This window comes from Phalacrocorax carbo, chromosome 2 (assembly GCF_963921805.1).
Source record: "Phalacrocorax carbo chromosome 2, bPhaCar2.1, whole genome shotgun sequence".
NCBI lineage: Eukaryota > Metazoa > Chordata > Aves > Suliformes > Phalacrocoracidae > Phalacrocorax > Phalacrocorax carbo.
Window position 1 is genome coordinate 31,867,472 of NC_087514.1, and position 21,915 is coordinate 31,889,386.

The window sequence follows — 21,915 nt, forward strand, 5'->3', positions numbered from 1 at the left end:
GAAACGTGGCTTTTGAAAGTACGGGTGCATCGCTAATGAAACCGCTCGTGAATTACGGGAGTGCAGGAAGCGTCTCGGAGAGCTGCGTTCCCACCCTTCGCCCCGCCTCCCAAACAGGCTCCCTTCGGAGAGCTGACGTAACAACAAAAATAAGACACAAAAATTATTTCCCCACCCACCGCAACAGCAGCCGGACGCGCGACCCGCACTAGACGGGGTGGAAGTCTGAGGCACCGCTCACGCCGCCACGGGTCCCTCACCGGGGGTATCCCAAATCCCGGCGAGGCAGGCATCCCAGCCCCCCCCTCCGCCCCCGGCGGCCCCAGCAGCTCTGGGCCGGCGTGGCGCACCCGGCCGCCGCCGCCCCTCCGTGGCCCGGCAGCCCTTGCGCGCCCCGTTTCTGCACCTTCCCTGCTCGCCCTCCCCGCCTTTCGGGACGCGCGGAAGATGGCGGAGCTGGAGCTGGGGCAGCACTGCGGGGTGGCGGATTGCCGCCAGCTCGGTAAGGGAGGGCGGCGGAGGGTGCCCGGCGGGGTCGCGGAGGCAGGGGCCGGCCTCTCGCGGGCTGGCGGAGGCGGGGACGGCGGGCCGGGGGCGGGGCCCGGGGCGGCGGTGGGGAGGGGCCGCGGGGAGATGGGGTGTCCCCTCCCGCGGCGGCCTGCGGGGTGCTGCGGCCCCGCACCATCCATTGCCCGGGCCTGCCGTGGCATTACGTCACGAGGTGTTTAATCCCCTGCTCTGGCGGCTGCTACCGCCCTGTGTTTCCATTCTTCGCCCTTCCTCGCCTTCGCCGATCTCAGGAACGATGATAATGAAAATGTAACCTTTCAGAGACAGGCGGCAAAACCGCTTGTACCGAAAGCTTTCTGATGGCAGCACTTGGTCTTATAGATGAAGTGACGGAGATCTATGTGACCTGCACTATCTAGTCCAGTTGTGTGGTGGTCTGTTAAGACCAAACCTGAAGGATGGAGAAATGGAGTGATGGCCTGGAGATGGGCTTTCGCTGCCATCGGTGATGTGGCCAGGTTCAGCAGACAATGAAGTGCTTTTATCTGTAAGAACTGATGCAGTGAATGGGGAATGTGTGCCAAGACTTAAGAAGTATGTGAAATTTAAATTACAGGGACAGTATGTATGATATAGAGGATAGAGAGGAAGAAGCAGAATCATCAGGACTGTCTGATGCTGGCTTTTTGGAACACATAGCATCCCCTCCGGTTGACAATCCGTATAGTAAAGATTTAAATTGTCCAGTGCCTCAGCAGTCAGGAAGTACTATTCTGAGTGGTCTCACAATAAATGCAATTTTTAGCATAACCGGTAAGTTTGATGGCTAGCCAAATGTTCTAGTTCCAAAGTTTGATATTGAAAAAAAAAAAAAAAACTAAAGGAGAATTCCAGCTTCTGGAATGTATATAAATATAATTTACCTACTCATATGTTTTTCAGTAATACTAACTAGGGGAGTTAACAGTGTAACTGGGTTACACAAGCCACTTCTAGATACTGTGTAGATGCAGTTGCTAAGTGTCCATGTAAAGGAACCGACCCCATGATATAGGTAAGCAAAAGTGAATCATGTAAAAATTAAGCTAGAAACTATTAGCAAAACAACGACCATGTTGTCTAACTAAAAACAAATCTCTCTGTTTCAGATTTTCTCCCCTTTGTATGTGATGGCTGTTCAGGTGTCTTTTGGTAAGTTCATAGAATCATAGAGTTTCTCAAGTTGGAAGGGACCCATGAGGATCAAGTCCAACTCCCTGCTCCTCACAGGACTACCTAAAACAACCATATGACTCAGAGCGCCGTCCAGACACTAGCTGAACTCGACAGGCTTGGTGCTGTGACCACTTCCCTGGGGAGCCTGTTGCAGTGTCTCAGTGAAGAACCTTTTCTTCATGTCCAGTCTGAACTTCCCCTGACACAACATCTTTGCGTTTCCTCGTGTCCTATCGATGGTCACCAGAGAGAGGAGACCAGCAGCTCCCCCTCCGCTGCCCCGTTTTGAGGAAGGTGTGGACTGTGATGAGGTCACCCCTCAGCCTTCCCTTCTCCAGGCTGAACAAACCAAGTGACCGCAGCCGTTCCTCGCAAGTCTTGCCCTTGAGACCTTTCGCTATCTCAGTCACCCTCCTCTGGACACACTCTAATAATTTGATGTCCTTGTATTGAGATGCCCAAAACTGCACACAGTACTCGAGGTGGGGCCACACCAGTGTGGTGTAGGGTGGGACAGTCACTTCCCTCGACTGGCTAGCTATGCTGTGCTTGATGCACCCCAGGACACAGTTGGCCCTTTTGGTTGCCAGAGCACACTGTTGCCTCATGTTCAACTTGCCATCAACCCAAACCCCCAGCTCTCCGCAGGGCTGCTCTCCAGCCTCTCGTCCCACAATTTGTATGCGTAACCAGGACTACCTCACTGCAGGTAGAGAATCCAGCACTTGCTCTTGTTAAATTTTATATGGTTGGTGACTGCCCAGCTCTCTAGTCTATCCAGATCTCTTTGTAAGGCCTCTCTAGCAGTGAGGGAGTCCACAGCTCCTCCTAGTTTAGTATTGTCTGCAAACTTAACATACGCTTGATTCCTGCGTCCAGATCATTTATAAAAACATTAAAGAGCACTGGCCCTTAAATTGAGCCCAGTGGAACCCCACTGGTCACTGGCCACCAGCCTGATGTAACTCCATTTACTATAACTCTCTGAGCCCGACCCATCAGCAAACTGCTCACCCGACACATTATGGACTTGACTAGCTGTGTGCTGGACATTTTATCCAGAAGGATACTGTGAGAGACAGTATCAAAAGCTTTGCTAAAACCCAAACCCACAACATCTACTGGCTTCCCTAGGTCAGCTAGATGGTGACCTTGTCATGAAAGGAAACTAAGCTGGTTTTCAGTGTGGCAGTTGTGTAGACCTAAATGTTGTATAAAACATTCTGTGACTCAATTCAGATACATTTAGGTAAAAATTATTGTTTCGTTGAACTTGCTACATTTTCCCAAGCAGCTGTTGTGGAGTTTTGAAATCAGTAGGATTATATTTAGAATGCAGGTATATTATTTTGGAAGGGATCTAGCTGAAACCCTGTTTTGTACAGATTTTTGAGGGGATTGGGTGTTTTGTCTTGTAGAAAAAATATTGAAGTTTCTTCCAAGGTTCAAATCAGTGCCTGCACTTTGATTTACACTGCAGATTAGCAGAGGGCAGCTGAGACAAACTGAGATGGGCTAAGGGCAGATTTCATTTTTAACATGTTCGAAGCCTTCAAGGGTTTTCTGCTGTTGTAGGTGATTCAAAATCCATTAAAACAGACAAAGTCAACGTCAGCTGCTTTGAGCTGAATTCTTAAGCATGCTAATGTCCTTAATCTCTTGAAATGGTTTGTTATCTTGGGGCATGAGTTCCAAGAGCTAAACGTTTTACATACTCAGGAATCCTTTCAAGATGTGAAATGCATAGGTTAGAACACATTTTGGAGAAGATTAATTATTTAAATTCCCATGATAAAACTTGCCAGATCACTCTTTAAACACTTGAATGTTTTCACATGCAGGGTTTTTTTTTCCTGAAGTGTTAACAGTATGATATTTTCTTTTTTTTGACACAAAGCCTTCAGCACAGGAGCCGGGATGCTCACGGGTGTTCTGAGGTAATCTAATAGTATATGACTACCTTAAAATTTAAATTCCGTGAACTGTAACTGTCTATTTTCATATTAGATATATACACATAGTATATAAGTATGAATTATTTAACTGTGAATGTGACAAACTTAAAAATAATTGATCTAATCTTTTTCTGCCTGTCAGAAGTAGATGATGTAGTAGATGAAGTTAGGATGATGGGTCTTTTTCTAACTCTGAGCTAAACTTAACCAAGACAAAAGTAGGAGAGAATCACTGGACTAGTTTTGCCCATAGAACAGAGAGCTAACACAGTTCTTTTGGAAAGCTGGGGTGGTCACTTTTATCTTTAATATCTGATTATTTACACAAAATATTTTGTACTGATGCCTAGGTGAATATAAGAAACAGTTCTGTGAAACCAGATGAGCACAGATCTTACCCATGCTCATACAAGGACTGCAATGGAAAGGAGCTTTTGCCATTTTTATGTCCCTACTGTGAAAAACATTTTTGCCTAAGGTGAGTGGAACAGAGTGTTTAAACATCAGTACTCATTCATTAGTGTATGGAAGAGGTAATAAAAGTTTTACACTGTTGTTTCCAGACACCGGCATCAATCGGACCATGAATGTGAGAAACTGGACACACCAAGACCTCGAATGGCTGCCACCCAGCAGCTCGTTAAACACATTATAGGCAAGTACAGTGGGATAGATATTCTACAGTTTTCTTCAGAAGTCTGTTTGAGCTTGTGACCTCCTCTGAGGGTGTAGGTTTGACCAAATAATAAGGCAGGATGGGTGTTCCTTTTTTAAATAGCCCTAAACTCACATGTCAGCATGTAAGTTCATCTAGACTTACATATGCTACATATGTAAGTCGCATATGTCTACAAAGAGAATCTTTAAATAGGGCTTAGGTTTCTTTCAGAATTATTGTCTTGTTTTCATTCTACAAGCACTATGATGTAATGACTTGTACCTAGCCATTATTTGCCTATTAATTAATTTGCAGATCATTGCAATTGCATTGTTTTGGGTGCACATGCCAGTCTGCTGGGATCATAGCTACACAACAAAGCTGGCAAAAAAGTACAAGTCTACAAGGTAATATTTTCCAGCTTTTAAACAAGATCTCGGACAGGGAAGAGAATAAACAGCACTGCCTAACTGGACAGAGGACTTATCTTTAGAAAGGAGGATCTGAATCTGTTGCCATATGAATGCTGTGATGGCCACAGGTGTTGAAACTCAGGAATTTGTATATGTGTGGCTTTTGCAACCTGTGTTTACCTTGCGATAGTGTTGATCTACTTTTCAATGTAAAGGAGTTCAGTTCGGACTGTAACAATTCCAGATATTCTTTAATAGGAGTACCTGGTATCATGGCCTTAGGAGGATATGGAAAGAATGGGAACCTTGGATCTGTAATGAGGCCCCGTAGGCTAATTCCAAGATATGTTTAGGAGACAGGCTGAATCATCACACTAACAGGAATACTATTGTTCTCAGATTCTAAAAAAAACAAGGAAGCAAAAAGCAAAAAACTTAAAGGAGCGAAAAACAGTGAGACAGCAGCAAAAGTGGCATTAATGAAACTGAAAATGCACGCATGTGGGGACAAGTCCTTGCCTCAGGTCAGTCATGTTTGTTTTCAATAACTGAATTCTCAAAGGAAATGGGGAGTTTTCTAAATATCTTGTTCTTCGTCTAGTTCCCTCCGTTTGGTTTTGGATTTAATTCTTCAAGCCTACAATCATTTATACATCCATTTCAGCCTCTACCCAAAAACAATCTCACCAGTCTTATGTTTGTTATAAGGTGCCTGTGTAGAGTTCGGAGCAGTCAGGTCAAATTTGTTTATTTTATAGCAGAAAAATAATATTTGCCTGCCATACGGCTGTCACCCAACACTGCGGGGACAGACAGGTTCTTCTGGGGATCCCTGGCAGAATGATGATGGCACTAAGGTGCAGTAGCAATTAAAGCTTTATTATTTTAACAGAATTTGATAATCACCATAGCGTAGAATTTTAGGATCAGAGTAGCACAGGATTTCTCTAATCAGAATCGGCGCAGCACAATTTTATAAGTAGCGTAGCGCAGAATTCTGTAGCACAGCTTAGCTTATGCTGCCTCATCGCCTGGACCCTCTGCAGATTGGGACAAATCTTAGCACTTGGCTTGAGGTATCAGTATCACAGTCATCACCTGGGCTTGAAACATATAAAAGAATATGAGTCACTCAGTCCTCGGAGGAAGCAGACGGTGGCGGTGTCCCTGGCCACTGGGGGATCGCAGCTTTTGTGTTCCAGCAGCAGTTCTGGTCCAAGTCCCGCTCGGGGCTTGTAACTGCTTGATTTTATGGGCGGTGCTCTGCGTGCTGTGAGCCTTCCCTGTTCTGAGACAAGGTCATCAACACCATCGGGTTGGCCGGGTGCCTGGGACCTTCAAGGCCGGTAAGGAGGAGAGCAGTCGGCCTGGCGCCCAGGGACCTTGAGGCCGATAGGGAGTAGGAGAAGTCGTCTGCCTGGTGCACAGGACCTTCAGGGCCATCAGGAGAGGGGGAGAGGGGACTGATACGTGACCAGCTGGGTCATAGAGAACGGCCATTTGCCATACAAAATGGTGTTAGTTATGCTAAGCTTGTTACCGAGGTCGGGAGCAGGGGTACTGGTCACACCCCACCCCTTGACACCGTCATGAACAGGGAAGGACACCAGCGGTGGTGGTACCGTCACCTCCTGCCCACAGCCTACAGCTTAGCAATGCATTCATGAAGAGGACTCCAGGGCAGCAGTGGGCCATGTGTTATCTAAAGGCTGTTCATCAAAGGGGCGAGGAGAGTATAAAACATTGATTTTAGCAATTGATATGCATAAGGATTTAAAGTAACATATAGCACATAAGAACATAATTCCGAAGCTGTTATCAGAGGTAATATTAACAAAACTTGACTGGCCCATGTTCCGAAGTCAGGTAGCCAGGACCACAGCCAAAAGCAGTCAGCGGGTAGACCTTCTGACAGGAGCTATTTGGTGAAAAGTACAAACTTGTCATTGAATGATGCTTATGTCATATTTGATTTGTTTAGATTCATTAGTATAAAAACAAGTGATGTTTAAAAGTATACATATACCTCCCTGTGATGCTAAAAGATAATCTAAGGCCCAATGATTTTGAATTGCTAATTGTGAAAGCAAACTAACTTCTAATTGCAAACATTTTTTTTAAAGCATCTACAGTATCATTTTGGACAATTTCAAGCATAGCAGAAATATTTACAATAGCTCTTTCTGGCTCATCAGTACTTAAACTTGGAAATAATGCATGCATAAATTGACAGAATTTCATCATTCTTTGTACCAAGGGATTGATCACAACAGTTATTGCATACAGGGTAATGGTTGTGTAAAAAGGTAGAAGTTAATTTTTTTAATTGAAATTCGTAGGGAACAAGACATTATATGGTACAAATACCTGTCTGTTGTGGTGGCAGACTTTTATAGGCATTTGTGCCACAGAGCCAAAACCATCCAGATGCTGGTGGGATACTGATTTGGTACTGTAAAATTTCTAGGGAAACATTCCTCACACCATCAATGAGCCTCTTTTTCATTGTCAGAATGATCAAATGTAAGCAGGTAAGTGTGGCTTATTCAAGTGGTGGGAAAAGGGTTAGTGTATATACAGATACAGCCAGGTGTGTTATTCCAATTACAGGTGGTCCAACTGTCATCAGTTCTTAAAGAACCATTACTCTGTAAAATGTAGAATAGGACCAGTGGGATTTTAGTATCTTTGGCAAAATGTGCCATTAACAGTCCGTGTGAGCTTCCAGGGTGGCAAAATATTTAAAGCAGTATTATTTGTAACCGCTGCTTTGTTTTTACAGATCCATGTGGTTCTTAAATTGGATTCATTATGAACTCTGGGTTTTTTATAGGGTACCAGCCAAATACGAGTTTTTGTCCAATCGTAGACCAGGGTATAATCGCAATTGCTTTTTTTTCCCACCCAGGTTGAATTTGTATTTAGGGGCATTATAGTGCACCACGGGGTCTTATAAGAATGTGCCTTAAAAGGCTGAGTTTGATAATTTGGAGGGTTGTGGAGTGAGTATGCCAACATAGGTTGGTAGCAAAATATTTCAGGAGCAGGTCCAGCTACCCACCTAAAATTAGCATCTGAAGATTGAGGGTGATCTAGACAATACCAACAGTTTGATTTGTTACCCTTTTGAGTAATGTTGTTCATTAATGTAGTGACATGATTATCACCCCATTCTTGAAACTGGGGTGAAGAGGGTAGAAACAAGGGTAAGTACAATACAGTGGGTGTTATGGTCATCTTCTTAGAGCTGACGTTTCCACAAAGGTAAAGTGATGATGCCTTGGGTGCACTCCAAGTTTGTTCGGGCCAAAGAATCCGTCCAAGTATAGTTTATTATCTGAAGCAATAAGAAATTTTTCAGTCTTGGGAATTATCCAAGCCACAGTGAAAGTTAAAGGGAGTCCCCATTTACAGTGTTTTCTATATTCCCTTTTCTCAGGGAGTTAGTAAAGTGGCAGATATTTTAACCATTAAAGGGTAATTAATAAGAGCAGTGTCACCCTGAGAAAAACGACAGGTTGACAATGGGGGTTTTAGATGTTTTATGGGTTGAAGAGCAGGAAAATGAGCTTGTTCCACTGGGAATCTGGTGGGTGTCTGCTGGTTATTTAAGCATCAAACAGCATTAGGTAGGGCTTTAGTGCATTTTCCTGTATATAAACTTTGCCCTAGAGCTCATTTTAGTAGACCATTCCACATCTCGACTGTGCCATTACTTTGGGATCTGTAGGACAGGTGGAACACCCAGGCAACTGCGTGATATAGCACCATTCCTGGAATTTTTTTTTTTTTAATGGGTGCCATTGTCAGACTGCACAGCAGAGGGCATGGGAGTGTCAGCAAACCATCGATTAAATCCTGCCACAGTGGTCAGACCATCAGCTTTCCAGCAAGCAAAAACCTTCCCTAAGCCTGATACATTTCAACTCCAGTAAGAATATAACGCCACACCTCAGGTGTTCGAGGGAGAGGTCCAATGTAATCAATTCGCCAAGTGGACCAGCAGACTTATTTCCTACCCCTTATCCATTTCGTCCCCAAAAAGGTCCTGGCTGGGGCCCTGGCATTGTTTCTTCGTCAATTGTTTCAAATGCCCTGTATCCAGCTCACAGAATATCCATACCAAATATATTTAGGTCTCCTAGTCACATATCCTATTTTCTGGGGTGGGGGAAGGCAAAAGGGAAGTTCCAGTTTTACCTTAGCAATTGAATAAGGAATCACAGCTCCATTTACTCCAGTTACTAATATTTCCTGATTTTTCAGAGGGGTAGCTCCAGGATGTAATTCTGCTTTAATCGTGAATAGTTGTGCTCCAGTATCTGTGAGGAAATCAGTCGTTAATTTATCATTTAATATGGCCCAAAGGGTGGGAATTGGTCCTGAAGTGGCAGAGGGTAGGGCCACTTGTACCCCTGCTAGTCCAAGCCCCTTGTCTAGTTTCCCTGATACTGCTCTCTGATAGGACATAGGTGTGGGGTCCTGACCCTGGGACCAGATTAACATCAAGGGTCTGCTGAAGAGGGGAATGCCACTGTGAGGCCAAGGTGAAGGTGGAACTAGGTGAAGACTTGGTGGTTGTCCCTTGCTTAGCCCCGAGCCCCAGCTGTGCAGACTCTGATAATATGCCCTGCCACTCCCTACACTGCTTATCAGCTGCCAGAAAATTAGGCCTAAATTTATGTCAGAAGCCCAGACAGTTTCTAACAAAGCACCCTGAGGGAAGTATTTAAACCGAATTAAGAAGCTCTCACCCACTCGCAGCTAAACACTACTCACAAGCACAACTCATGATCAAGGGTTTAGTTGTGTTGCTCTTTTAAATTATAGAAGCATGAACATCTTTGCTGAACCGTGAGGCCTTCCTCCCTCCTCGTCCCTCATTTATCTACCCAAACAGCCCCTGTTCATCTCCAAACCTCGTAGCAGGGTGTGCTGTGACAATTATGGCTCTGGGTACAAAGGTACGTGGGGACTAGGGGCTTCAGACCAGCTATAAAATCAGAAAATGGGAGCAAGTCGGTGGAGCTCCCTCTCAGCTGGCCTGAGACCCCCATCACCTTTGACCTTGCCACGGACTACTGAAACACCGAACAGATCGTATCTCCCTTTCCCCAATTTAATGTATCTTGCTCTACCAATTTCTGTCTTATTATGTATTGGACTTACAATATCGGTTAAAGTGACTTGCTTAAGGGCAGTGGAAAATTTAATAAATTGTGGTATATGTTAACCACCTGGCATCTCATCAGTGAAGCACGTTAACAAACAGAATCTGTCTTGCTGTAGATGACAATCTGGGAACGGTGCATGACAATAAGTCAGGATATTTTTGTGGTTTAAAGGCGTTTCCATTTATGGGAGGCGCACTAGGTAGAGATGTGGATAGCTTTTCCTCCTTTCCCCCTTCCTTCACTAGCAATCATACTTTTTTTGGTAGGCAAACTGTGGAGCAAGTCACCAGTGTACCCCTGATTTATGCAGGCGTGCCACCACTTGTTTCACTCGGATTGTCCACTTTCAGTTTGATTGGGAAGTCTCCTGATGGTTTTACATTGTTCCTTTAAATTGGCCTGATGGCCGTGCGGGGCACTTGTTCGCCCTCCAGGTGGGACCGAAGGATTTAGGACCCGGCGCTGCTCCCTTTCTATGGGAGGATCAGGGCTTAGTTCTTGCATTTGCAGAGCACTTATGAAAAAGGGATTTCTGCAGGTAAACCCTGCCATATTTGCATAAAGATTAATTTCTCTGACCCTGCGGCTCCTTTCCCATCAGACCTCAAATCAGGGGATGTAGCAGGAGTGTCCCAAGGGCTAGGTTCGTCACCTGGGTCTTCAGCTCAGTGTAATAACGTTATAGTAGCTGCTTGTAATTACACCTCCTGCAATTCACCTGGACCCTGCCAAGGAATTGCAGGTTCCTGGTTCCAATCTTGATAATGGGCCCCCCTTGTCCACTGAATAGCTAAGGTCCCAGCGACATTCCCTCCGAGGGTGAGAAAAATTCCAGGACCTAAATCTAAGTCTTTTGCCTTTCCTGCAAACAGCGGCAGTTGCATGATAAATCTTGCTGCTTTATCATGCAAGAGGCAGCACAACCATTTAACTATTGACTGCCCAGGTTATTTTTGGTGTGTTGCCTGAATATTTTGCAACTAATCCGTATTAAAATCTCAAATGTTAGTATCTCCTCTCTGTGGATTGTTCCCCTGTGGGTCACCAGTAGTGATTTCTTGTTCAGTCAGGGGTTGTATTGGTACAGAATCAATTCCTTCCTCACCAGATTAATCTGAGCTGTCCCAAATGTCTCCAGCCCAGTCACTATCATACATAGCTACACAGACCTTTACGGGGTCTACATTGCTACCTTTTAACAGTTTTTTACGATGTTTTCTTGCTTTTTCTATAGCCTGTGGCACTGTTTTTCAAAAGATGCTCTTTTTCCAGACTATCAGCCTTTAATTTGGTTATGCTACTTGTAAATACTTCACTGACAATTCACATTTCAACTTTATAATTTCCTTTTCTAACCTTACAGCTTGTTCGTTCTCAATTTTCCATACTGCGGGTGATAACCAGCACATTCATTCCTTCCTTCCTTCCTTCCTTCCTTCCATCTGTCCTTCTTACTTTACACATACCCTCTGTTTATTAAACTCATTCATAAGGCTTTTGGATCATGGCTTATTGCCTCAAACTACTTCCTGTCCCACTCGGGAGCTTGCCATCTACTTTCTGTAAACTTATTTCTCCAGGAGTCCCGTTTATCGGGGATCATCACTCTGCCCCAAGGATTCTGCCAACTACACCAATTTACTCTGTCACCCGACACTGCGGGGACAGACAGGTTCTTCTGGGGATCCCTGGCAGAACGATGATAAAGCTTTATTATTTTAACAGAATTTGATAATCACCATAGCGTAGAATTTTAGGATCAGAGTAGCACAGGATTTCTCTAATCAGAATCGGCGCAGCACAATTTTATAAGTAGCGTAGCGCAGAATTCTGTAGCACAGCTTAGCTTATGCTGCCTCATCACCTGGACCCTCTGCAGATCGGGACAAATCTTAGCACTTGGCTTGAGGTATCAGTATCACAGTCATCACCTGGGCTTGAAACATATAAAAGAATATGAGTTACTCACTCAGTCCTCGGAGGAAGCAGACGGTGGCGGTGTCCCTGGCCACCGGGGGATCGCAGCTTTTGTGTTCCAGCAGCAGTTCTGGTCCAAGTCCCGCTCGGGGCTTGTAACTGCTTGATTTTATGGGCGGTGCTCTGCGTGCTGTGAGCCTTCCCTGTTCTGAGACAAGGTCATCAACACCATCGGGTTGGCCGGGTGCCTGGGACCTTCAAGGCCGGTAAGGAGGAGAGCAGTCGGCCTGGCGCCCAGGGACCTTGAGGCCGATAGGGAGTAGGAGAAGTCGTCTGCCTGGTGCACAGGACCTTCAGGGCCATCAGGAGAGGGGGAGAGGGGACTGATACGTGACCAGCTGGGTCATAGAGAATGGCCACTTGCCATACAAAATGGTGTTAGTTATGCTAAGCTTGTTACCGAGGTCAGGAGCAGGGGTACCGGTCACACGTGCCAAACCCATCTCAAATGGATGCTTTTCATGCTGGGTGCTGAGAAGCTTCTGACACAAACTGGACGCAGCTTGCACAACTCTGTACCAGTCAGATTGAACCTGTCTCATGAAACTGAGCTTTGTGCTCTGCAAAGCTCCATTCTTATTTCTGCTACTCATATTTAATAGAATTTTATTGTATTTCTGGATAAGGTATGAAGGGCCTGAGGTCAGTTGTTCCTGCTTTTGGGTTGGAAAAGGGTTTTGACAGTTATATTTCTTTCAGCTTCAGTTTCTTTGATTCTTGAAGTATTTCACAGATTACTTATTGGTTTTCACTATTGTGGCCCATCAAACCTGGTGTTCAAGCCTTTTCCACATATTAGGACTATGCTGGGTTTAGAAACACCTTGATTCGTTCATCTAGGGTTTCACTTTAGGTCTGTACTTATGCATCCTCTTAAAAGAACTGTATTTAAATTACTTTTCACCACATTGTTATGCAGGAGCGCACTGGGTTTACGCCTGTGATATTGATTTTATAATACTGAAAACATTCTATGTGATAGTCTTATTGTTAGGTCTTACCTCAGTAGAGTACATTTAATTATTGTTTTTAAAACAACTACAGCTATTCCATTACTGAGTCCTCTTACAAATTTATTTCTTTATACATTGTCATGCATAGAAATTAGGTAACTCTGCTTAGGCAGAAGTCATAATACAAAGACCTGCTTGTAGCATTCTTCACAGATAGTACCACTTTAATAAACATGTGCTGGAGGGAAAGTGATTAATTTCAAATATTGTGGAACATAATTTAAAAATCCACCCTCGATATATATAATAAAATTTTTTCTTAAGTCCAAAGACAGTAAGCTCTAAAAAGTTCTATATTACTGTATGTTAATTTCTCTTACTAGCCATTTTCTCATTTGGATATTAATTGCTTAATCATCTAGAATAGTGATAATTCTAACATTGATAAATTAAGCTGGTTAACCTTCAGCACCTCTCTATTTAAATTGCTTCCTAGACTCCTTCTAGCCGCCTTCTGCCCAGCTTGTTCCAGGCTGATGGCAGATTTTTTGAATGTGAAGTTTCTGGAATGCCTCTTAGGCACATTAGTTCTTGCATCACTGTATAGAGAAGATTGACACATTTTTTTTGCACAGCAAAAGGACAGGGGGAAATGGGCGCACACTGCAACATGGAATTCCAGTTAGATAATAGGAAGAAAAATCACAGTGACGGTGGTCAGACTTTGGAAGAAGCTGCTTTGAAAATCTGTGGAATCTACAACTTTGGGATGTTCAAAACTTGATTGAATCTGACTTGGAGCAACCTGATCTACCTTTATAGTTAGGTCCAGCTTTAAAGTTCCCCCTGCTTTGAGCATGGTTTTGGGCCACATGACACCAGAGGTCTTTCCTGACCTTTCTTATTCTATGATAAGGAAAATCAGGCTATCTTAGAAATATCTTTTCTCTGGCCTCTTTGTTCAGATTAGCTTTCTGCAGATGATTGCTTCTTTTGGTGTCAGACCTGATATGAGTTACCCCTCTTGAGACTGACCAGCTCAAAACAGGAGGGCCATGCCACAAAACAGTGCTTGCTATTTTGTCCCTGACTGACCGGTATTTTCTTGGATGTGGCACAGAAATTCCAGGAGACATACCCCACAGTTAGGGATCCAACAGCTGAATGAGCTGCTTTGTGAATTGAGTTCCAGCAAACTGCAGGAGACTGTCTCATCATCCTTAGAACTGGAGGAGCAACTGTAGGAAGGTGCCAGGGCACTGATAGCAGTTGAGTGATGTTAGCACATGTCCACAATAGGATGGCCGTTGCGTTAGCTGCTTTGCAAGTTGTGGTCATTTACATTTTAGTGAGATTTAGGTCCTGCTTCCCTCGCCCCTTTGTAATAGTCCTGGATGTTGAAGATTTTTCTTGCGTGTGGAGAGCACGAAAGTTTTGAGGAAAATGCACAGGTTGAAATTCAGACTCAGTCTTATGAACATAGCTGGGGGAAGGGTATTCCATATTTTTCTAGAGAAGGCATAAATAAATGCTTCAAAAAGAAGACTGGCTCAGACTCAGCAAGGGAGGTCTTAACTGATGAATATACCAGTCATGCTTGCTCTGTGTCTTCTGTTGAATGTCAAGAAGGAATAAACCTGAAGAAGGGATTGTCCCAATCCCATTCCAAATCTCTCCCTCATAGGTTACTCTTGAAATTTCTTAAACAAATGTTTCAGTCTGTTAACCAGACTGAAAGAGCATTTAGTACATAAAAGGAGGAAAAACAGGATAAAGGATTAGCCAGCCGTGACCAGAATGTTCGTTTGTGAAGCAGGCATTTCTACTACAGTGAATTGTTCTGTTTTAACCACTTTTGATTCCAGTTTGAGATATTACACCGCTGCCAAAAACAAGCACCGCTTATTTAAATTCACCTTTTTCTCCCCAGAGCAGTCATTATTGTCTAGTAAATGCAGGGCAGACACCTTTTCATGTCTGTCTGTCTCTATAACAACCTAGCTGTGGGACTCTGGCAGGAGATGTTCTTCACCTTTCTGAACTTACTGTCCATCCTGTATGTGCCTGCAGCTGGACGGGATTGGACCTGATGATCTCAGCTGTTTGTATCCTGCAGTAAAATGGGGCCTTGGTCGTGATGGAATAAAACGAGTTTCAGTTGGTAATTTTTGGGTTGAAGTTTTTTACTGAAAAACTATTAGATGTGTATGATGAGAATTATATGTTTCTTCATGTTTACTTTTCATGTTTTTCTAGGCAGAAAGAATTTACTTTCAAGTATTTTTACCAAAGGGGAACAAAGAGAAAAGCAAGCCCATGTTCTTTTGCAGTAAGTGGAGTATTGGCAAAGTAGTAGATTTTGCAGCTTCCTTAGCAAGCCTTAAAAATGACAACAACAAATCAACATCCCAGGTAAATCAGTAATAGTAACAAACATTTTCTAGGTTGCTGGGTTTTGATTTTGGGTTTTTTTACCCTTTTGTCCCTCCCCCACCCCACTTCTTGTATCTCAGATAGGCAAACCTTGATGTTAATTTCTGTGCTATTTGTTTTACAGAAATTGAGATTATGCCATACTGCCTCTGGAGAAGCCTTGCCATTTGAGCACACACTGGAAACATGGCTATCTGATAAAAACTGTCCATTGTACAATGGTGGAAATATAATTTTGGAGTATCTTGATAATGATGTTCTATTTATAGAAGATACAGAGTCATACTTCAGTTAATCAGTAAATTATCACAAATAAAATAAATCAAAGATTTTTTTAGAGGTGTGTGTTGTATTCAAACCAAGTCCAGTTTTCTTTTAAAATCACTGGTATGCCAGAATCTGTCCTCAGCTGCAAAGACACAGTTCCCATCAATTTCTCAATTGCTTGACTTACAGAAGAACTATGTCCTGAAAGGAGAATTAGTTATTATAATAACTAGTATTACGGATATACACATTCTAGAATAACGTCTTGCTTTATTTAGCTTTACAATGTCAATAATATTTTTCTTCAATTTTATATTTATTTTTTGATAAATTATGGGAAAAGTATGTCTTAAAATCAGTAAATAACGAACACAAACTTGCAGAGTATCACTTCTCTGAAGGAAAGAAGCACATTACACTACTGCGGCATTTCTTCTACATCTACAAGAACAAACATTGTGTTTGGAATCCAGCACTGTCCATGCCCCAGGTCCACCTTTTCTTCTCATAACAGTGTAGCACTGTTTAGAAGGAAAACTTTCTGAAGCAAAAGTAAATTCAGACAGATGTCTTTCTTGTGTTTGTAAATCTCAGCATCGCTGTGTGATTATGTGGGGGATAAAAAGAGAACTTGAAATTATCCTGTCCTAATTCTTGTGTAAAAGAGGAAGAAATATGGTAAGAGGGAAGAAATACAGTTTGATGAGAAGCATAGCATTCCACAGCTTGTAGTATCATCCTGGCATTTCCCAAATCTCTGTTGTTTCCTCTTTGGCAGTCTGCAAGATGGACTTAATAGGTTTTAAAGTGGTTGTTCACAGTGATTCTATGTAAGGAAGTTACACCTCTGGGTGCATAAGTGTGACTGATAGAATTAATGGCTTTCTCAATTGTCAGTGTCTTGAAATTGTTTGGTGCTGATTAAGATGATTGTTCAGCATGTCAGTAGTTGATGTACTACAGTTTTTGGATCTCTTTTGGTGGATCTCAAAGCTGGATTGTAAATTCAAAGCGAACATAGCAAGAAAGAACCACAAGATTAATTTTATCATAGTTATAGCTGTTTTCAGTTGCTGAAGCATAAAACATGTAATGTTGCACACAAATATTAGGGCCAGCACTTTCCTAACCGTAAGTTCTGGTATATGACCAGGGTGCCTTGCTTCATCTTTCTTGAACAGGCCTGTTACAACCTAACTTCATTCTGCAGTGGCCTTGAGCCTGTCCCTGTTCAAGCCAGAGGAGTAGAACCCTTTCGAGACTAATCCCTCCAATTTGCTTTCATCTGTTTACAGTTATTCAGCCTATGTTCTCCAATTGGGAGGACCGGGAAAGGCAATCCTATAATGGCAGAAAGGACAATGCATGAACGGGTGTAAACAGCAGTGGAAGACACAAGCCTAAGCTCTGCTCATAAAGCTGTAGTGGTTTTCCTACTATACCGTGGTGCTGTGCAGCATGAACTACTGAGGCAAACTTATTTGTTGGATGCTAAATAGGCTAGCAAGATTTTCAGCAGTCATCAGCTGCAACGTGTAAGGTGTGATCCATTGCTACTGAAATGACCTAGCGGCTTGTGATCAGGGCAGAGTATTCACACGGGGGAGAAATCTCTGTCTCCCACAGCCTGACTTGCTGCTAGGTCGGTGTGACTCACCTTCCAACAAGTTTGAAAAGAGAAGAGCTACTTGTCTTTTTCAGATATGAGGCACTGTCTTTCAGGCAGCTATCTTCATGTGCTGTTCTTATGTTTGCCAGGATGCTCCAGCTTGTATGCACACCGTAACTGAATGTACTCAGTAATGCCCAGAGGTGTAACTGGGCCACAAGGAGACTGAATGTCTACATTGTTCAAAAATGTCAGTGTGATGCATCTCAGGGACATTGTCCTGCCATTGCAGGACACATACAGAAGTGGGGAGAAACTATGGGGAGGGCAGGAGACATAAGGCTAAGGAATATTGCTGCTAGTCCTGTGAGAAATGGAGTCTTGGTTCTGAGAGCTGACATGAGACAGAGAGGTATACTCAGACCTGCAAGCGGTCATCTGGGCATTCACAAATCTGGATTTGGTGTTTTGGCTCATTCAGGTACCATGTTCACTAATGAGAAAAACTGTCCAGGTTTTCGTCTAGTATGTGCTTGCCTGAAAGGAACCACTGTCCACTGGCTATAAGGCTAGATTCTGGTTCATTTGTAGCAGTTTGAAAACAAACAGATAGCCACGCATGGCACACCCATTCTAGGCACAACTGCAATTAAAAAAAATACCACAGTGTAAGAGGAGCCTGCCCAGCATCTTTTTCAAAGACCTTCTCTATTGGCAGAACAGTAGTGTGGTCTTGTTCAAGTTGCTGTAAAGCATCATGGTTTTCAGTACTATCAGGTAGTGTACCTTTATAATAATTTAGGAATATCTGTAGGATTATTATATATTGATTGGACTTGCATAAACACCAAAACCATCTCAGTAAGCATGTCACTGTTAATTGTTCTTATTTTGCTTTACAGTACTCTCTACTGTAGTTTTAACATGACTTGGGTATTGATAAATTATTTTACTGGATGTGCTGTGGATGTCACAAAAAAGAGGGTGCTTCTGGCTTCCGTGAAGGAAAGGGTCTTCAGTGGCTGAACATTTTGGAAATCTTTGTTTCCTGACAGCAGGAAGTACCCATGCATTTCTCCACTTCCCCTGTCTGTCCTTCCAGCTGTTTGTCATCTCCCTTTCCAGCGCAAGAGGAACAGTTCCCTTTTCCCTTGTTACTTCTTTCCCCACCTTTTCCTCCACAATTCTCTGTTAACCTGTCTTTGCATCTCAGGCTGCTGTGGGAAGGAATATGCAATAAGAGGCCAACCATCACTGGGGGACAATCTAGTCGGGGAAGAGCCCCAAACTGAACTCGATCCCCCGCTGTTGTTACTGAAGCAAGTGGAAAATGCTGCTCCAGAACATCTTTTTTTTTTTTTTCAGCAGAAAATCCTCATTCTCTACTTACTCCCTTTCTTCTGCTCCTGATTTTTCTGCCTGAGCTGTTGCAGGCATGTTGTGGATAGAGAGAAGACAGACTTGGGATGCAGGAAGTAAATCTTTGGGGAGATCTGCAAGGTTTTACCAGGAAGGTTGCTTCCATCAGTCTCCAGTTATTGCTAAGGGCAAGCAGCCCTTCACATTCACTTTCATCTTATTCCAGGAACATGTCTGGGATTTTATCTAGAAGCTCATCCCATGTAGTCCAAACCAAGCTAGTCTGCCAGATAAATAACTGAGGAGAGGTGAAAACTCTGTCCTAATCATCAACTCTAGGAACAAAAGCAGACACTTTCTCAGAGCTTCAGTGTCTTGCCTAGGCTGAAATTGCTCACATTTTAGTTGTTTAGACTGTAGCATATCTTTGCTTAGCATATACAATTTTTTGTTTTTCTAAAGCTTGTTATCTTAGCACATTTTCACAGGGAAAGTTGAACAACTGAATTAGGAAAAAACCCACTTTGGAGGAGACATATGACATATGAAACCAATGTTAATTTTACAGGCTTTTGTGCAGAAGTTGCTGAATTGTTTCACTTCAAAGTTAATAAATAAAATGTTAAATTCACTTCTAGTAGATGCAAAGAAAATGTATGCAAAGTTACTTAACTGAGAAGAGGAATTTGTCAAAAGAAGTACTTAATCACTTTATAATAAACAGTACATTCAGCTGAACTAATAAAATACGTGAAAATCAAGCTTTTTGGTTGTTAAATCTGTTTAGTAATTTTAGAGAATGCACAAGGTCAAGGCTTTGCAAACATTTTACTGCTGAGAATGCTCTTAGTAGCAGCTCCTGGCCTTGTTCCAGTACACATACTGCTACAATACTGCCTGGCATATATTTGTGATATACCTAAGACAGTTTGGAAAGGGTTATATTAACATCAAGAGCTCAATTTTGCTTGGATTTGTGACTTGTTAGATGACCTGGGCAATGCTGCAGTAAACAAGAAATAATACGCCGCACTAAGAAAGCAGGCAGTAATCTCTCATACTTTTATTTTCATCAGTTTCCTTTTGTGTGTCTGTTTTGGAAAAGAATGTGCCCTGAAGTGTGATCAGTCTGGTTTGAAGACTTTTATCAATAGACCACCTCTGTGCTTCTTGCTTCTCACGTGTCACATAAAAATACACCTCCTGCAGCTCAGTTCTCCTCACAGTAGCCTCTTGAAATACAAAATTTCCTTTCAGCTGGAATGCAAATTGTGGTTTGGATTAGGGAAATTCTTACACTTACGAGGAAAGAATTTCAGGCATTTGTTTGTTTTACTTCTGATTTTAGGCTCAATGCCGAATTTGAAATCCCCTTATAGAGCCTGAAAAACACTTGCTATTAACGATGTCAAAGAAGCCATTTTCTATAATACTGGTGCAGTCCAATATAGCTTGTACTGAGGCATGTTTGGCAGCTTGCCTCAACAAAATCTGAATCAGAGCCAAAGTGCCTCTTTCAATTGGCTGTATGCTTTCAGGATAACCTTGTAAGGAATGACTCACAAAATAATTAATAAAAAAACACCTTATTGTCTCTGCAGTTCTTTAATGGCTACGAATACTTTAAAACAGGCTTATATGACTATTCCCGTTTCCAAAATGGGAAGGAGGAAACATGAAAAGGCACAGTGACTTGTTCCATACATCAGCGCCATAGGGAATGGAAACCATATCTTCACTGATGTGGAAAAGACAAAACTAGCCCCATTTAGCCTTGAACAAGTGATCAAAGGACTGGGAAGCCTGCCATATGAGGATAGGCTGAGAGAACTGGGTTTGTTCAGCCTTGAGAAAAGGAGGCTCAGAGGGGATCTCATCACTGTGTAACAGTACGTAAGGGGTAGCTACAAAGAAGATGGAGACTCCCTTTTTACACGGAGTCACATGGACAGGACAAGGGGGAATGGACACAAGTTGCTCTTGGGGAGATTCCGACTGGACACCAGAGGGAAATTTTTCACATTGAGGACAGTCACCCATTGGAATAATCTCCCCAGGGAAGTGGTTGACTCGGCCACGTTGGACACCTTCAAGAGTCGTCTGGACAGGGTGCTGGGCCATCTTGTTTAGACTGTGGTCTTCCTAGAAAGGTTGGACTAGATGATCCCTGAGGTCCCTTCCAACCTGGGATTCTGTGATTCTGTGAAGTGCCTGGTTGTGGGTTGGACTGGCATTGGGGAAACAGGATAAGGCTGCTTCTTTTGGTGCTGCAGATATTTTATGATCATTTTAAGTCACAAAGCAAATTACAAGTTTTGTCCAGTTTCCAGTAGATCACTATTTTACATTTTACAGTAAATTACATCAGTTGCAATTTTGTGATCACAAGACAACACCTCAGTTTTTTACCTTTACATGATGAAAGACAATAGGGTCAAAAGACCACAGAAAAACCATGACACTGGTATCAGTCAGTCTTGGGAAAAAAAGTGTTTCTCCTCTGTATAGCTTTAATTATAATACTCTTGAAAATGCATCATTAGCACTGCAAATTTTTTTCAAAAATCTTTGCTTGAAAGCTAGGTAGATTTCTGTAAAATGTGATTAGCGTATATTTCAAAAATAGCAGTTTTCTCTCTCGTTATTGATTTGGTATTATCCTAATTGGCAGAACTGACAGGAGAAGGGGCTAGTGAGAGGGGAGAGGCAGCCGTTTCATGGGTGTTGACAGTTTCTGAGGAAAAAATCAAGACATAGTAGAGAAGAACCACAACTTTAACAAACTTGCTTGTTTTACTCTTTTTAAGCTCTGTAACATGAAGTGATTGAATGCTGGTTTACTTTGAAGGGACTCTTACAAATATATTCACGTTCTTTTTCACACGCCTTCAACTTTTTTCCACATGTTGCATAACAGTCACGTTTTCAACAGTGGTGCCTTCAGCCCAGGTAAACACCAATTGTGTGCTCCATGGGGAGCATTTACAGTGTCTTCATCCTGCCACGTCCAATTATTAATAAGAGTCATAGAATCATAGAATGTCCTGAGTTGGAAGGGACCCACAAGGATCATCGAGTCCAACTCCTGTCCCTGCATAGGACAACCCCAAAACCACACCACGTGTCCAAGGGCTTTGTCCAAAGGCTTCTTGAATGTTGTCAGGCTTGGCACTGTGACTACCTCCCTGGGGAGCCTGTTCCAGCGCTCTACCACCCTCGGGGTGAAGAACCTTTTCCTAATATCCAACCTGAACCTCCCCTGGCACATCTTCCTGCCATTCCCTCAGGTCCTGTCATCGGTCACCAGAGAGAAGAGATTAGTACCTGCCCCTCCTCCTCCCTTTGTGAGGAAGCTGTAGACCACGCTGAGGTCTGTCCTCAGCCTCCTCTTC

The 21,915-nt window shown here is 43.0% G+C and overlaps 1 protein-coding gene and 1 long non-coding RNA gene across 3 annotated transcripts; one reads left to right on the forward strand and one right to left on the reverse strand.

The window, feature by feature from the left end:
• The first annotated feature begins 205 nt into the window (after nt 1–205).
• ZFAND1 (zinc finger AN1-type containing 1) lies at nt 206–15,625 on the forward strand. 2 transcript variants are annotated; one of them, XM_064442491.1, is made up of 8 exons: nt 206–502; nt 1,659–1,701; nt 3,623–3,662; nt 4,031–4,158; nt 4,244–4,335; nt 5,151–5,275; nt 15,112–15,267; nt 15,413–15,625. In XM_064442491.1, exons 1-8 carry the CDS (start codon nt 448–450, stop codon nt 15,581–15,583), a joined length of 810 nt encoding a protein of 269 aa, XP_064298561.1. In that variant the 5' UTR covers nt 206–447; the 3' UTR covers nt 15,584–15,625. The 2 variants fall into 2 exon arrangements, with proteins under 2 accessions (XP_064298561.1, XP_064298560.1); XM_064442490.1 differs by lacking the exon at nt 206–502 and adding an exon at nt 619–721.
• Nucleotides 5,620–12,252, reverse strand: LOC135311888 (uncharacterized). Its single transcript, XR_010371427.1, has 3 exons — nt 11,895–12,252; nt 8,952–9,073; nt 5,620–8,088 (listed from the first exon to the last, which is right to left on the reverse strand). It is a non-coding gene; the product is annotated as an uncharacterized LOC135311888 (long non-coding RNA).
• Nucleotides 15,626–21,915: the final 6,290 nt, after the last annotated feature.

Excerpts from the sequence above, each read along its gene's own strand:
- ZFAND1 (XM_064442490.1), top strand. The coding sequence starts at position 634 with ATGGGGTGTCCCCTCCCGCGGCGGCCTGCGGGGTGCTGCGGCCCCGCA. Across the intron at positions 722-1,658 it reads CCGTGGCATTACGTCACGAG|ATTTTCTCCCCTTTGTATGT; the intron begins GTGTTTAATCCC and ends TCTCTGTTTCAG. Across the intron at positions 15,268-15,412 it reads ACAACAAATCAACATCCCAG|AAATTGAGATTATGCCATAC; the intron begins GTAAATCAGTAA and ends TTTGTTTTACAG.